General features: G+C 42.6%; 1 protein-coding gene across 28 annotated transcripts in view; it reads left to right on the top strand.

Annotated features, from left to right (window-relative positions):
- macf1a (microtubule actin crosslinking factor 1a) overlaps positions 1–12769 on the top strand; it is a 999246-nt gene that overhangs the window by 446494 nt on the left and 539983 nt on the right. For all 28 annotated transcript variants that reach the window (XM_072501197.1, XM_072501201.1, XM_072501190.1 and 25 more), the window contains exon 3: positions 2370–2459. In XM_072501197.1, coding sequence (XP_072357298.1) covers positions 2370–2459 — 90 coding nt within the window. The remainder of the gene's footprint in view (positions 1–2369; positions 2460–12769) is intronic.

The following is a 12769-nucleotide window of genomic DNA, read 5'->3' as shown; positions in this document are numbered from 1 at the left end:
TGCCTTTGTTTAAGTATAAGACACTAGTTTCAGACTTGAGTTTCTCAGCTCAGTCAAATTGTGAACTTCTCGCATGTTGTGATCACTCTTTTGTAGGGGATATGTTACTATGGGATCGTTATTTAATCCTCTCTCGTTACCTTGGTTGTTTCAGAATGTATTAAGAAACCACCCGAGTATACTTTATAAACTCATCCTCATGGCTGTCTTTGCCAAGTTGATTTGTCCACTTGATTTGTACAATTTATATTCAGTTTAAAACTAGCCATGATTATTGCAGTATCTTTCTTACAAGCTCCCATTGTTTTAAAAAAAATTAATTTACAAGATGTCGATGTTGCTGGTTAGGCCAGCATTTATTACCCATCCCTAGTTGCCTTTCAGAAGGTGGTGGTGAGTTGCTGCCTTGAACTGCTGCAGCCCATGAGGTATACGTACACCCACAGTGCTGTTAGGGAGAGAGTTCCAGGATTTTGACCCAGCGACAGTGAAGGAACAGTGATATATTTCCAAGTCAGGGTGGTGAGGTACTTGGAGGGGACCCTCCAGGTGATGGGTTCACAGGTATCTGCTGCTCTTGCCCTTCTAGATGGTAGTCTTCATAGGTTTGGAAGGTGCTGCCTAAGGAACCGTGGTGAGTTCCTGCAGTGTATATGGTAGATGGTACACACGTCTGCCACTGTTCGTCGGTGGTGGAGGGGTTGAATGTTGACTCGCTGATCATTCCCCCCCGATTCCCATTGACTCCAATATGGCTAGGGCTCCTTGATGCCATACTCGGGCAAATGCTGCCTTGATGTCCAGGACAGTCACTCTCTCCTTACCTCTGGCATTCAGCTCTTTTGTCCATGTTTGAACCAAGGCTGCAATGAGGTCAGGAACTGAGTCATTGCATCCTACACCACCCCATCCTCTCTGCAAACACATTTGCTGTTAATTGTTCACGCCCAATGCAACAGTTAATGAGAGCAATATCTGCTGACAAAGTACATTTAAGTAATATGTGATGCAGGAAAGTCAAGAGGTTGAGTGCTGTGTGACAGAGTAGGTGTAGATTATCACAATCGTCTTTTGTATTTTGCTAGGTATAAAATCACAACTGGAAATTATTGTGCTGCCGGCAGGTTATTGTGACTTTAAATAAATAGCTCTGATCCCCTTTGAAAGAAAGTTCTTTGAATGACAACTTGCATTTTCTTTTAGAAGTAGTTGCTTACCATTGAGTAGTGTCCGTTTGTCCACATTAGCACTTGGTTTTGAAAAGCATAGATGCATCCCATAGGCACTCGCTAAGTGGCTTTCAGGCAGTTCAAATTCGAGGGATACAAAGAACACCAAGGAGGAAGTGGATCAAGGCATAGTGTTTTGATATACATAATGTCTTTAAAAACAGTGTGATGCAGTATTTTCTTTCTGTACTTCAGAGCAATATATTTGTTATTGTCTATTTTATTCTTAATGCATAATGGAAAGCATGGTTTTTAAACTACAGCAAAAATGTGATTCATTTCAGTAAGGGTTAATGTGCAAATCTGAACTGCTACTTTGCAATAATATTGAGGGCCCTTTGAATGCCCTTTGAATGCAAATATGGCCTTGTCAAATAATTTACAGCTCCCTTGGGGAGGGATAATTCATGATGCACTGAAAATGTTTCTTTTACATTTACAAAGACTGTCATCTTCAACCAATCTGCAATGTTTGTTTCGCTAACCAAGGAGGTCACCTTTGCAAAACCAAATTTTTTTTTTAAAATTAAAAATGTTGAATCTTTCTCCCCCACACTCCTAATCCTTCACCCTACCTCCTTCGTGGATCTTTTTTGTTCATTTTCTGACCAGCCTTTTGTATGTCCATGATTGCATCAGTTTTCTCAATCTGTTTGCAACCATTTTGTGACACTGCTTGGCAGGAATTGCTCATCAGAATGGAACAAAAGCTCATTATAAATGTAAGCACACGGTCTGAGTTGTGAGCTGAACTCCAAGGGTGGTGGCAAAGCAGAACAGTTGGTTTCAGTGACCCTGGACTAGAGAGGGGGAATTGGTCAGACTTGTTGCTTCTGGTTATTTACCTGTTAACTCTGCTGCTATTGCATGGGCAAAAGATGAGGTTAGGAATAACTAAGTCTGTAATCAGTCTTGTGGTCAAATAGCCACCTGCATATTCACAATCCCAGTTCACAAGTGAAAAATGGTTACTTTTTGGAAAGTTGCCGACTGCAGAACAGTATCCCAGGATGAATTATCAATTTCAAAAAAGGAGAAAGGGAGGGAACCTGACTGAATATTTGAGATATGTGTCAACATTTTAATTGCTATACTGTGAAGAGGAAAAATTGCTTTAAGTTGATTTCTGGTTTTGTTCAGGTACGGAAGCACATAAATGATCTTTATGAAGATCTACGCGATGGACATAACTTGATCTCCCTCTTAGAAGTGCTCTCTGGAGCGACTTTGGTAAGTGCTTTTTAAAAATAATTTAAAGTGAGTAACATTGCAGAATGTGCAATGTGAACTCTTGTTAGATGAAATACTAAAGAACTTTTACATTACATCAATCTATCTCGATTATGAACGAATATATTTGTGCTATCTGAGCTATCTGATCGACCTTTTTTAATTAGAAATTGGGGCTTTTGGTATTCTGCAACACCTGAGACATTTTTTGTCATTTTTGCATTTTTACACATGTATTTATCAACAATGCTATACAAGTTCTGTATATTGTAAATTATATTCCATTGAATAGATGTCAACAAAAAGATTGATTAACTAATGTCAATATTAAAGCATTTTTGTGTTTTGCATTTAAAAAAAACTCCTGCATTCAAGCTATCGTGTTCACAGCTGGTTTTAGGCTCTGAACTACAATTGCAATGGGACTCTAGTTCGTGTGTTTTGTCTGAATTAACTCTCACTCGGTACTTTCTATATAACAATATGATAAGAGTGGTAAATTGCCAATTTGATGACCCCAGTATCATTTCAAATGAATGGAATGCTCTGTCAGAACACTACGCAATGGAGTTGATTTGTAGAACACACTGATGACATCTAGTGGGTAACAATCAGTACTCCAACTTTTTTTTTATTGAGTCTGATATATATGTATCGCCAACCAGTGGCAGAAGTGGATAAAATAATTGCTTTGTGTGATAGTGGGTAAGATACTCTTATTTATATCGGAACAAATGTTAACTATTCAGCCTCTCCAGTATGTTCAACTAGTCAGTTAGGCCATACCTGGTCTACACCTCAACTCAATTTGCCTACCGTTGCTCTATTAATCATTAACTTTTCCCAACAAAAATTTATTGATCTTGAAAATTTTAATTTGTCCAGCATCCATTGCCTTTCAAGGGAGAAATTTCCAGATTTCCATTACGATTTGTAAAGAAAAAATGTTTCCTGATTTTACTCATGAATGGTTTAATCCTAATTTTAAGATCATAGAATCCCTACAGTGCAGAAAGAGACCATTTGGCTCATCAAGTCTGCACCGACCCTCTGAAAGAGCACTCTAACCAGGCTCGCACCCTATCCCTGCAGCCCCATAACCCCACTTAACCCACGCATCCCTGGGTGCTAAGGGACAATTTAGTATGGCCAATCCACCTAACCTGCACGTTTTTGGATTGTGGGAGGAAACTGGTTCACCCGGAGGAAATCCATGCAAACGCGTGGAGAATGAGCAAACTCCACAGTCACTCAAGGCCGGAATTGAACCCAGGTCCCTGGTGCTGTGCAGTAGCAGTGTTAACCATAGGCCTATGTCACTGTGCCACCCTATTATGTTCTGTATTTTTGCTTATACAAATTAGTTTCCCAGTAATCATCCTATCGGCATGCTCCTGTGTTATATTGTTCTTTGTTCAAATCCATTTTGTACTTTCAAGTATCTCAATCTGATTGTCCTGCAACCACCTTAAATGAGGGGAATGCAAGCCAAACCTATGCAATCTGTTCTTCTAATTTGACTCCTCTACGTCCAAGTATCTTTCTGGTGAACCCGTTCGTTAAACCTGGGTGAGGCCAAAAGACTTGCTATTTGGGAAACTTGAGATTGAATGGCTGATCAATTTTAATATTTGTTTAAACTGTGCTCTGTTAATATCCCCTGCTGTCCCCTTTCAGAACTTCTGCCGAGTTACTGAATGGATGTACTGTAGTATGTTTCTCAAGTGCTGGTATCTGGTGTAACTAGCTAGAAATAATGTATTATTTAAATTTAAGCTATTGACGACAAACTAAATTTTCAGTTAGTGACAGCAAAGGCTAACAGATATATATGATTTGTGCTTCTAGTACTGATTTATTATTGTTCCCTACTTGCAATTCATTAAATTCAGTTTGAATGGACTCTACTGCATTGCAGTTTTCCCTATAACGATGATGGCATCATTAAATCTGCAGCTCCTCCGGAGCTATTTCTGGAAAAACTCATTCAACTAGCTGATGGTTCTCCTTCCAAATGTCTTAGGCTTGATAGTGGTGTTCAGTAACTCCCTAAATTTTCAGCTTCACATATTCTGCAAATACATATTACTGCTTTAAGAAAGAAAAACCTGCACCTAAACAATGGCTTTCACAACCTCAAGTTACCCCAATGTGCTTCACAGGCAACGAGATATTTCGAAGTGCAGTCAGTGTTGACATTTAGACAAATACAGCAGCCAATTTATGAACAACTAACTCCAAACAACAACAATGAAATTAATAAGTGACCAGGCAATTTCAGACCCTCTGCGTTTGTGCTGTTTTGTGGAGGCATACATGTTGGCAAGGACATGGGGCAATATTTCCCAGTTCTGCTTCAAATTATTAGGTGGGGTGGTCTTTCGAGGTGTCGGTGCAGATCCGATGGGTCGAATGGCCTCTTTCTGCTCTGTAGGGATTCTATGATTCATAAGCATAATGTGATTGTTGAGAAGAAAATTTGCTGGCAGATATTATTTACATCATAGCAAACTCTGCTACAATAAGTTCATTTGAAGCTTTTGTGTGCAATTTCTGTGTTTATTTTTATCCTTTTTTGCTCTGCTGTGCTCTGTCACTCTGTCTTTATGTCCCATGCTGGATAGAAAAAGGAACAGTCTGTGCTGAAGAACTTGCGCTTGGTGAGATTGTCATCCTGTGTTTCTGAACACGGTCAAGAAGAGGGGAATTATGAGGGGGTATGTGCCAACCCCTCCAAAAGGCGGTGCAATAATTACTGTATCACTGCTCGATAATCCACAATGTTATTAAATGAAATAGCACCTCAGATTATATGGATTATTTCTTTTTTGCACAAATTTAAATGCTTAGTTTTATGTTTTTATTTTGAATATTTTACCTTTTGCCTCATTTCTTCCCACTTCCCTTTACCAGTGCCTCTTGCAGCAACTGGAAGAACTAAATAATTTGAACTGTAAATAGAAACATATGCCATTTTACCCTGAAAAATGGTAATTTCTGTTTCTAAAAAAACGATATCAGACTCTAAATAAGACACAACTTCATTCTGGCGGGTAGCCATATTGGAATAAGGTTTTGGGTTTTGAATCCAGACCATATCAGAGGTATTCAATCTCTCTAATGACAGAACTTCTGGAACATATTATGCTTTCAATATTTTATATTTGGAATTTGGCACTGGAGCCTGTCTAATATCTGGACAATATTGTTGCATATTATAGAATTTACAGTGTAGAATGAGGCTATTGGCCCATCGAGTCTGCACCGGCCCTTGGGAAGAGCGTCCTACTTAAGCCCACGCCTCCACTCTATCCCAGTAACCCTAGCTAACTTTTTTGTTTTGTTCTGGCATTGTGCTATATTGTTTTTCCTACCAAATATAAAGACCTTTAAGTTTGACATTTTTAGTTACTAATTGAAAGAACCCAAAGCGGCTGATTGTGCTACTGATCTTTTAGGAAAAGACTTGGTGCACAATGTTGTGAACCCTTTTTTTTAATGTGGTATTGAAAAGAGCTTAAAATGAATAATGGCTCAACCATATCAGTATGTGGTACTCAAGTGGATTATCTCTACATTGATCCAGTATCTTGCTTGTGGCATTAATATGAACAAAAATAACAACTCTAATTCTAATCTTGCCTTCATTTAGTTCCTCCATTTATTATGGTTTGGGCAATTTGGGTGATTAATTCAAGTTTTAATTGAGCCAGTTTATAATTTTAAATACTGTCTGACCTAAAAATATGGGCTCTGCGTAGACATCAGGTGGAATTTGATTTTGGCACCTTGCCGCTATCCATGAATGAGGGTGGAAGAATAGGATACACAGCTGAATGATATAATAACGTACTCACTGGATAAAACAATTTCCTGCACTAAAAAGACCAAATAAGGCTTAACGTTTTCTGTGCAGGACTTCCTTTTTTAAAAATAGTTCCGGATGACATTCTTTCATAATTCTTTCATCATATTTATATAACCCGGACAGCTCTAATCGGTGGAAGCCACGATGAATTGTGTGCTTTCACTGTAACAATTGAAGGAACCACAATAAAGGAAAAAATATTTTGTGTGTTTGCCTGCTGCCTGAGATTGTAGCATTTGTTTCCTTTATCCTAATGAATTAACCAAGACAATTTTTCAAGTGTTTGCTGTGAGACCTGGACTAACCCTGCACACCTTGAGAATCACCCATCCCCTGGATACTTGCTAGTTCATGAAAATTAAGACTTTCCTCCTCCCCCCAAAATAAAATGGTGAAGATGCATGCAAGCATTGGTTCTGCTGTGTGATGTCAAGTATATATATTTTAAATTCATTTTTACAGCATGTTTGCAGATGCTAACAAATGCTAGGCCAGCATTTGTTGCCCATCCCTAATTGTCCTCGAGAAGGTGGTCGTGAGCTACCTTGTTGAGCCGCTGCAGTCTGTGAAGTAGTTACACCCACAGAGTTATTAGGGAGGGAGTTCTAGCATTTTGATTCCGTGACAGTAAAGGAACAGCGATATATTTCCAAATCAAGAGGGGAACTTCCAGGTGGTGGTGTTTCCATGTATCTGCTGACCTTGTCCTTCTAGATAGTAGTCATCGTGGGTTGGATAGTGCTGCCTAAGGAGCAATGGTGAGTTTCTGCAGTGTATCCTGTAGATTGTACACATGGCTGCCACTGTTCATCGGTGGTGGAGAGAGGGAGTGTTTGTGAAAGGGCGCCAATCAAGCAAGCTGCTTGACCTGGATGGTGTTGAGCTTTTTGAATGTTGGAGCTGCACGCATCCAGGCAAGTGGGGAGTATTCCATCACATTCCTGACTTGTGCCTTGTAGGTGGTGGACAGGCTTTGGGGAGTCTGGAGGGGAGTTACTCACCACAGGATTCCTGGCCCCTCATTTGCTCTTGTAGCCAAAGTATTTATATTGCTCGTCCAGTTCAGTTTCTGGTCAACGGTTACCCCCAGGATGTTGATAGTGGAGGATTCAGTGAATGTAATGCCATTGAATTTCATGAGGCGATGATTTGATTCTGTCTTGTTGGAGATGGTAATTGCCTGGCACTTGTGTGGCTCGAATGTTACTTGCCATTTGTCAGTTCAAGCCTGGATATTGTCCAGGTCTTGATGCATTTGCATGTGGACTGCTTCAGTGTCTGAGGCATTGCGAATGGTGCTGAACATGGTGCAATCATCAGCGAATATCCCCACATCTGGCTTATGTTGGAAGGAAGGTAATTGAAGAAGCAGCTGAAGATGGTTGGGCCTAGGACACTGCTCTGCGGAGCATTGACATCTCAGGACTTAGATCACTGACCTCCAACAGCCACAACCATCTTCCTTTGTGCTAGATATGATTCCAACCAGCGGAGAGTTTCCCCCATGATTCCCATTGACTCTAGTTTTGTTAGGGCTCCTTGATGCCGTACTCTATCAAATGCTGCCTTGATGTCACTCCCACCTTACCTCTGGAGTTCAGCTCTTTTGTCCATGATTGAACCAAGGCTGTAATAAGGTCAGGAGCTGAGTGACTCTGGCAGAACCCACATTCAGCATCCATGAGCAGGTTATTGCTCAAAGTATTGCATGGTTGATGATCCCTTCTATCACTTTACAGATGATTGAGAGTAGACTGATAAGATATATAATGGGCGGGATTCTCTGTCCTGCGAGTCTGGAATCATGAAACGTCGCCATTGCTGGGATGCCCCAAGTCCAGGGGTGATCAGCAGGACGCAGGTCTCCCTACGAGCATGAGGGGGTCGTTTCACAAGTCACTCGCTGAAAGTTCAGTTGGTGTGTGTCCACTGATACCCTGGGTAGTATGCACGATGCCTTCATGCTAATATGTTCGAGGTGCCCCTCCATGTGAGGGGTTGGCTCCTGGGCGACAGGGGTCATCCGCTGCAGTTGTGGCTGATGATGCCTATCCGGAGGCCACAGACCAACGCGGAGAACTGCTACAACGATGCCTATGCAGCAACCATGTGCGTCATTGAGCAGTGCATCGGCATCCTGAAGATGCGGTTCAGGTGCCTGGTCCGCACTGGAGGGGCTGTCCAATACAGCCCCAGGAGGGTCTCCCACATCGTGGTGGCCCGCTGCATCCTCCACAACATTGCGCAGCAGAGGGGTGAAGTGCTGGAGAGAAGGATGAATGCCATGTCTCAACAACGAGGAGGATGCAGAGGTGGGCAGGACATGGGGTCCAAGTAGCCACAGACGGCTGCACAACATGGACCGCAGCATATGGGACAATTTTTAACAGACCAAGCTCCTGGCATCCCATGATGTTGCTTCACTGTATAATTCTAACTCCAATGGCTAAAGATCCAATCTGTTCAGTCTTTCTTTATAAGATCAGCCTCTCATTGAGTCCAGTGAACCTTCTCTAAACTGCTTCTAATACAATTGCATAATTTTTCAAATCAGAAGATCAAAATTGTACACCGTATTCCAGATGTGGTCTCTCAAAGGCTCAGTACAATTGCAGGAAAACTTTCCTACTTTTATATTTCATTCCCCTTGCAATCATAGAATCATAGAATTTACAATGCAGAAGGAGGCCGTTCGGCCCATCGCGTCTGCACCAGCCCTTGGAAAGAGCACCCTACTCAAGCCCACGTCTCCACCTATCCCCATAACCCAGTGACACCACCTAACGGTTTGGAAACTAAGGGGCAATTTAGCTTGGCACACCTTTGGACTTTGGGAGGAAACCGAAGCACCTGGGGGAAATCCACGCAGACACGGGGAGAATATGCAAACTCCACACAGACAGTCACCCAAGGCTGGAACTGGATTCCTGGAGCTGTGAGGCAGCAGTCGTAACCTCTGTGCCACCGTGCCGCCCGTAAAATAAATAAATAAAAGCCAATATTCCATTTGCCTTCCTAAACACTTGCTGTACCTGCATACTACCTTTGTGATTCATGTATCAGGATACCCAGGTCCAAGTGTACCACTGAGTTCTGCCATCTCTGTCCATTTGAATAGTATACTGCTTTTTAATTCTTCCTGCCAAGTTCATATTTTCGAACATTATACTCCATTTGACAACCTGAAAATGATCCATTTATCCCTATTCTCTGTTAGCTAACCAAACCTTTATTTGTGCTAATATGTTACCCGTATGCTATCTAATACTATCTTGTGCATTAACTTTTGATGTGGCAGGTTATCAAATGCCTTCTGGAAATCCAAATGCACCACATGTAAGGGTTCCCCTTCACCCTCCTTGCTTGTTACTGCCTCAGAAAACTCTAATAAATTAATTAAACATTATTTCCCTTTCACAAATCCATGATGACACTGTTTGATCATATTATGTTTTTCTAGCTACCCTGCTATAACATACTTAGTGATGGATTCTACCAAGTTGTCCATAACAGATGTTAAGCTAACTGGCCTTTTACATTAGCTATCTTCCAATCCTAGAGGCTCTTGTATTGTGAAGTTATTTATTAATCCTGCCTCATTGCTCATTATCAGGTTGGTTCGAGAATGTAGTGCTCTAAGAAATTGTCCTGAATACAGTCATTTTCCAGACTACCTTTGTCAATCTGATTCACCAAATCTATATGTAGATTAAAGTCACCGAAGATTATTTTGGTATTTTGTTACACTACTCATTTATTTCTTCCTGCATACCGTGTCTTGCCAAGTAACTACTATTTATTTTTTTTGTGTTTTGGGGGGGGGGGGGGGGGGGGGAGGATAGGATACAAACTATTCCCACAGTTAAATCCTACTATTTCTGTTTTTTCTGTCTCCTGCTGTCACAAATACTTTTAACGACTCGACCATTTGTTATTCCCCATTATAATTTCTCCTGTCTCAGCCTTTCAAGGATCCACATTTACTTTTGCTACTCGCTTCCTTTTTACATTCTTCTGAAGCTCCTATAATCGTTTCATATTTCTGGCTAATTTACTCTCATTGTATTATTTTCCTTTTTATCCATTTTGTGGTCATCCTTTGGCATTTAAAACTCTTCTAACCCTCAATTGCTACTTTTCTTGATAAACAATTGGTTTCTATAATGCAATGCTATTGTTAACCTATTTTAGTCATGATGGATTTATTTTCCCATGTAGTTCTTATTTCTCAATGGAATGTAGATTTGGCAGCATGGCGGCACAGTGGTTAGCACTGCTTCCTCACAGCATCAGGCACCCGGGTTCATTTCCAACCTTGGGTGAATGTGTGGAGTTTGCATGTTCTCCCTGTGTCTGCGTGGATTTCCTCCGAGTGCTCCTGTTTCCTTCCACAGTCCAAAGATGTGCAGGTTAAGTGGATTGAGCATGCAAATTATCCCTTGCTGTCCACATGTTAGTTGGGGTTACAGGTTTGCGGGGGAATGGGCCTAAGAAGGGTGCTGTTTCAGAGGGTCGGTGCCGACTCTATGGGCCAAATGACCTCCACCTGTATTGTAGGGATTCTATGATTCTGTTCTATAATTTGCAGTCATTCATCTACTGTCATGGCCTTTAATTTAATTTCTCAATCTACCTTCGCCAACTCCTCACTCTTGCCTATGTAATTGGTTTAATTACAGTTCACTGCTCTGGTTCTGGATTTGGGTCTGTCACTCAAACTCAAAGTGAAATTCTATCATATGATTACTTTTCCCCAAGGATCCTTGCATAAGATACTCATTGACCATGTCTCATGATACAAAACAAGAGCTAAAATGGCATCCTCCCTGGTTCATTTCTCAATGTCTTGTTCTGAGAAAGTATCTTGGGCACGATTCTCCGCTCCCACGCTGGTTGGGAGAATCGCCTGGGTCACCAAACTTTCCCGCGACGCCGGTCCGACGCCCTCCCGCGATTCACGGAAGCGGCCAGATCGGCACAATCTCGTTTTTGCGCGGCACGGTACAGTGAATCGCCCGAGACAGCCAAAATGGAGATTCACTGGTACCCCCGTGATTCTCAGTGCCGGATGGGCCGAGCGGCCTGCCCAAAATGGCGGGTTCCCCCCAGCGCCGTCCACACCTGGTCGCTGCCGACGGGAACAGCGTGGGAACGCTGGGGGGGCGGCCTGCGGGGGGGCGAGGGGGGGGGCCTCAAATGGGGTCTGGCCTGCGATCGGTGCACACCGATCGTCGGGTCGGCCTCTCTGAAGGAGGACCTCCTTTTCTCCGCAGCCCCGCAAGATCCGTCAGACATCATCTTGCGGGGCGGACTCTGGGAGGACGGCATCCACGCATGCGCGGGTTGGCGCCGGCCAACCCGCGCATGCGTGGGTGACGCCAGGTATGCGGCGCCGCCTTTACGCGGCACCAAGGCCTGGCACGCGTAAATGACTCGGCGCCGCTCCTAGCCCATTTTCGGGCCCTGAATCGGTCGGGACAGGGGCCGTTTCGCGCCGTCGTGAACCTCGACGGCGTTCACGACGGCGCGAACACTCTGTCTCCATTTCAGAGAATCGCGCCCATGCATTTATTCCAGGAACTTGCCTTCCAAACTACCCTTGCAAATTTGATGACTGCCAAGCAGGAAGGGTGGGGGAATGGGTTGAGCCGAATTTTGCTTGCAGAGAACCATCACAGACATATTGGGCCAAATTGGCATCACCTGTGCCGTAACCATTCAATTTTTCTATCATTTGTCTAACCCTCATGAAGATTAAAGTGGCCCACAATTAATGCATTGTTTTTCTTGCATTTCCCTCTTGTTTCTTGATTAATACTCTGTTCGATAGTACAGCTAGCATTGGGGAGTGTGGACAACTATAATCTACTCCCACCAGTGTTGTCTGCCCCTTGCCATTTCTTATCTCCACCCATACTTACTACTTCCAGCTCTTCTGAGCCAAGATTCCTCCTCCCTACTGTACTCTACCCACTCTTTATTATCAGGACTATCCTCACTCCTTGTTTATTTGGTTTGTCTTTCTAAAACATGGAATACTTCGTTCCGAACCTTGTTGATTATGAAACCAAATTTATGTAATGACTGTTAGGTTAAACACACTTACCTGTACTTATACCGTTAATTCATCTATCTTTTTAAGAATGCTTCATGCCTTTTAATTAACTTTGTATCATTTTCCCCTAATTTAATTGTATTCACTGTTCAATTAGAATCCCTATAGTGCAGAAGGAGGCCATTTAGCCCATTGAGCGTGCACTGACCCTTCGAAAGAGCACTCTACCTACACTACTCCCCTGCCCTAAACCTGTAACCGCATGCTGATCATGGCCAATCCAACTAACCTGCACATCCTTACGCTGTGGGAGGAAGCTCGAGCACCTGGAGGAAACCCACGCAGACACTGGAAGAACGTGTAAACTCCACACAGTCAACCAGATGG

This window comes from Scyliorhinus torazame, chromosome 1, assembly GCF_047496885.1.
Source record: "Scyliorhinus torazame isolate Kashiwa2021f chromosome 1, sScyTor2.1, whole genome shotgun sequence".
Taxonomy (NCBI): Eukaryota; Metazoa; Chordata; class Chondrichthyes; order Carcharhiniformes; family Scyliorhinidae; genus Scyliorhinus; species Scyliorhinus torazame.
Note: the sequence above shows the minus strand (reverse complement) of the source record. Positions and strands in the feature narration are given on the sequence as shown.